Source organism: Dioscorea cayenensis, unplaced genomic scaffold (assembly GCF_009730915.1).
Source record: "Dioscorea cayenensis subsp. rotundata cultivar TDr96_F1 unplaced genomic scaffold, TDr96_F1_v2_PseudoChromosome.rev07_lg8_w22 25.fasta BLBR01002038.1, whole genome shotgun sequence".
Taxonomy (NCBI): Eukaryota; Viridiplantae; Streptophyta; class Magnoliopsida; order Dioscoreales; family Dioscoreaceae; genus Dioscorea; species Dioscorea cayenensis.
The window spans coordinates 12533-16336 of record NW_024088429.1 but is presented as its reverse complement, the minus strand read 5'-3'; the positions used below and the strand labels follow the sequence as shown (position 1 = coordinate 16336).

Sequence of the window (3804 nt, the reverse complement as noted above, 5' to 3'; positions counted from 1 at the left end):
CTCTCTCTCTCCGTCATCTCCTCCATCTTCATCATCTCTCTTCATCATACCATCACGCTTTTTATATACATGCATTTCTCAAATCAAAAGCATATAATATATACATACATATATATATATATATATCGAACATCACTATTCCTTGAGAGTTTGTCTTTGTTGATTTCCTTTATCATTAATACCTCTGCTAGCTCACTTTAATATCCTTCTTGATTCCCCATTGTTAGTCAATGGGCCAATGAGAAGGCAACAACAATATACTATGATGAACACCCGTGAGTGAGCATACCCGACCATTACTTGGCTTTGATTTATCCTACCAAATCATGTTAGGTTTTGCAAATAAAGTAAAAACATTTTTCCCGACTCTCTATTGTTAGTCAACTGGCCAATAAAAAAACCGACAACAATATAATATTAAGAACACTATCCAACACCTATTTCTCTACTCCTGTGGATAAGTATACCATCAAATCGAAAGGGTTTTATCAGTGATTGTGAACCCCAACCCTACCCCCTCAATGATGCTACCTCCTCCCGCCTCCCTACGCCTCAAGCTGCCACTAATCCCGCTCAATAATGCTCCCTCGGCTTCAAAAAAACACACACACACACACACATATATATATATATGAAAAGAATTGGGAAAAAGTGAAAAATAAAAATAAAAATAGACAAAAATCATGCCTATATTTATATATATACAAAAATTGAAAAATGAAAAACAAAATTAAAATAAACAAAAATCATACCTATATTTATATATGCATATATATCATATTAATAGCTGATTTTTTGGTTTTTCTAATTTTGGTTTAATTGTTTTTTGAGAGCGTAACACTAATCCTGCCACTTGAATAATTTAATAAAACCACTAATTTAATTGTTTTTCCAAACTAATATATATATATATATATATATATACATATATGATTGCATAAAAGTATATATAAAGAGATAAACTACCCTGTCACCAAAGAAGAAGATCTAGATGATTAACATTTGATCCCCTTAAATCCTTTCCATGTCATTTGGAGATGTTTAATTGGGTGGGAAATTTAATATTATTTTGTTGTATTGAACCTATTTCCCATTAAACTTTCTTATTTTTTTTCATAATGATAATAAATAAAATTGAATCATAATTCAAGAACGGCCTTAGATTACAAATATAAAGATGTCTATAGTGACTGCCGTATGACATCCCAACAACACCTATATTACTCTACAGAACCCTAATTCATCAATTCAAATATAAAACAAATCTACTCTTCTTTTAAGAAAATCTAACAAAACATGATCACAATCTTTGACAAAATAATATATATAATGTATTTAAAAAACATAACAATAACCAAAGACAAACAAGACAAAACAACTATCTTTCTCTATATAGACATTTGTGAGGTAGTAATGGCTATCCCAACCAAAAAAAAAAAAACAAACAAACAAACAAAAACTTGAGAAAGTCGGAGTAATATTCCCAAATAACACTCCAACATCACTCTGCTAAATCTAACATGATATACAATCGCATCAATCTTTGTTGAGATATAATTGCCATGTTGTTCAAAGTGTTGAAGCAGCTTGTTGTATTCCAAACCCTAACAACACTTACATTACTCTAGAAAAACCCTAATTCAATTGTTTTTTTCCAAACTATATAAATATATATACATATATGATTGCATATAACTATATATAGAGAGATAAGAGACAAAACAACCTAACAACAATTAACATTACATATAGCAACCGACCAACACCTACATTACTCTACAAAACCCTAATTTAATTGTTTTTCCAAACTATATATATATATATATATATATACATATATGATTGCATAAAACTATATATAAAGAGATAAGATACAAAACAATCATGCAATAATTAACATTACATATTTATGGACATACCTGACTTCCAATGCATAAGGCTACCTGTCACCAAAGAAGAAGATCTAGAAGATCAACGTATATAAAGTTAATCCCCTTAAATCCCTTTCATGTCATTTAGAGCTGTTTGATTAAGTTTGGGGTTTTTTTTTGAAAAAAACTGTATGAAAATAATTTATGTTATTATTATTAATTTAATATTCTTTTGTTGTATTGAACCTATTCCCCATTAAACTTTCTATTTTTTTTCATAATGATAATAAATAAAATTGATTCATAATCCAAGAACGGCCTTAGATTACAAATATAAGGACATCTACAGTAATCACCGTATGACATCCCAACACCACCTATATTACTCTATAGAACCCTAATTCAATTCTTCCTCCAATATATATATATATATATATATATATATATATTATTCAATTCAACTATCTATATAGAGATAAGATACTAAACAATCTTGCAACAATTAACATTGCACATCTATGGACATGCTTGACTTACAATGCATCATCTTACCCCGTCATCAGAGAAGACGATGTAGAGCATCGACGGGGTACTTAGGAGTACGAAGGAGACCATCGGGACGTTATGCGGCAGAGATTAGAAACCCTTCTACTAAAAAAAGACATTGGTTAGGCACATTTGATACACCAGAAGAAGCAGCAGTGGCTTATGACATGTCATCAATCACCTTTAGAGGTATCAAGAAAGCTCAGACTAATTTTTGCTATGAGTTTCTCACTATGCCTTCTCCACCACGTCCATCACCACCTCCATCACCTCTTCCTTCAGAAAAGGAGAAGGAATATTGTTCTGAAGATAACTTGGAGATTAATGATGATCATGATCATTTAGTTGATAGAGATGACGATGATTGGATCAATATTACCACCATTTTACGTAGTTTTTTTGTCAATCGAATGCATTACCTTCATCTTTAGTAATCAGTAATGAGTATGTTGTTCATCACTTCTAATGATGTATTGCAAGATGAAAGCTTTTGCTATGAAAAAAACGATGAAATAATTAAAGAGAGTTTTGTTATGAATAAAATGAGTAAATTTAATAGAAATATAGTTTGATCATCAAAAACCTCTCGTGATAGTCATCAATATATATATATATATATATATAAAACACAAGTACCATTAATTCTCAAATGGTTTATTAGGTAGCATATTCTTTCATATATACTCAATTAATATATGTAATGAAAGTAATTAATACAAGAAGTTGATAATTAATGGTTGCATACTATAATGCAAATAGACAAAAAAAGATACGCATAAAAAAATTTTCAATTTAAAAAACTCGAATAGCTTGTCTTTGTCCGCCATGAACTTAGATAATAAATAGTTGATTTTTGCCTCGTCATAAACTTAGATAATAACATTTTTTTCCAAGTTCTTTGCTTTCTCCATCTTTGGTTCTCTTCATTCCTCATCGTAAACGTGTTGGTACAGTGAATCCATCCCCTTGCTGTGAGAGATGGCGTAGCAAATTCTCTTGCCTCGCACCTTCATTTCCCTCGCCTCCGCTATGCGCTGGATTCTTCGCTCGATCACCGCTCATCCCCGCAAGACTCTTCAACGCTGCTGCTAACGCCCCTCTACTCATCCGCTCTCGCTCGTGGGAGATGGCGATCGAATGATGGAAGGGACGGCCTGAGGTTAAGATTTAGGGTAAAAAAATTATATTAATTATTGTTATTATCTTTTAATATTAATTAAAAAAATATTAATTAATAATCTCATGTTTGGGGAGAGAACATGATTAAGGTTTATTTTTATTTTTACAAATGTTATTATATATGTAAATATATGATTTTACAAAAACATCCTTTGTATATATTGAGAGTAAATTCTCTTGCATCAACATCAAACATGGTAACATTTGG

General features: G+C 30.9%; 1 protein-coding gene across 1 annotated transcript; it reads left to right on the top strand.

The window, feature by feature from the left end:
- Positions 1-2389: 2389 nt before the first annotated feature.
- On the top strand, positions 2390-3558 carry LOC120257356 (ethylene-responsive transcription factor ERF112-like). Its single transcript, XM_039264836.1, has 2 exons — positions 2390-2807; positions 3371-3558. The coding sequence occupies exons 1-2, from the start codon at positions 2390-2392 to the stop codon at positions 3556-3558; spliced, it is 606 nt and encodes a 201-aa protein (XP_039120770.1).
- The last annotated feature ends 246 nt before the right edge of the window (positions 3559-3804 follow it).

Excerpts from the sequence above, each read along its gene's own strand:
- LOC120257356 (XM_039264836.1), top strand. The coding sequence starts at position 2,390 with ATGGACATGCTTGACTTACAATGCATCATCTTACCCCGTCATCAGAGA. Across the intron at positions 2,808-3,370 it reads CAATATTACCACCATTTTAC|TGAATCCATCCCCTTGCTGT; the intron begins GTAGTTTTTTTG and ends GTGTTGGTACAG.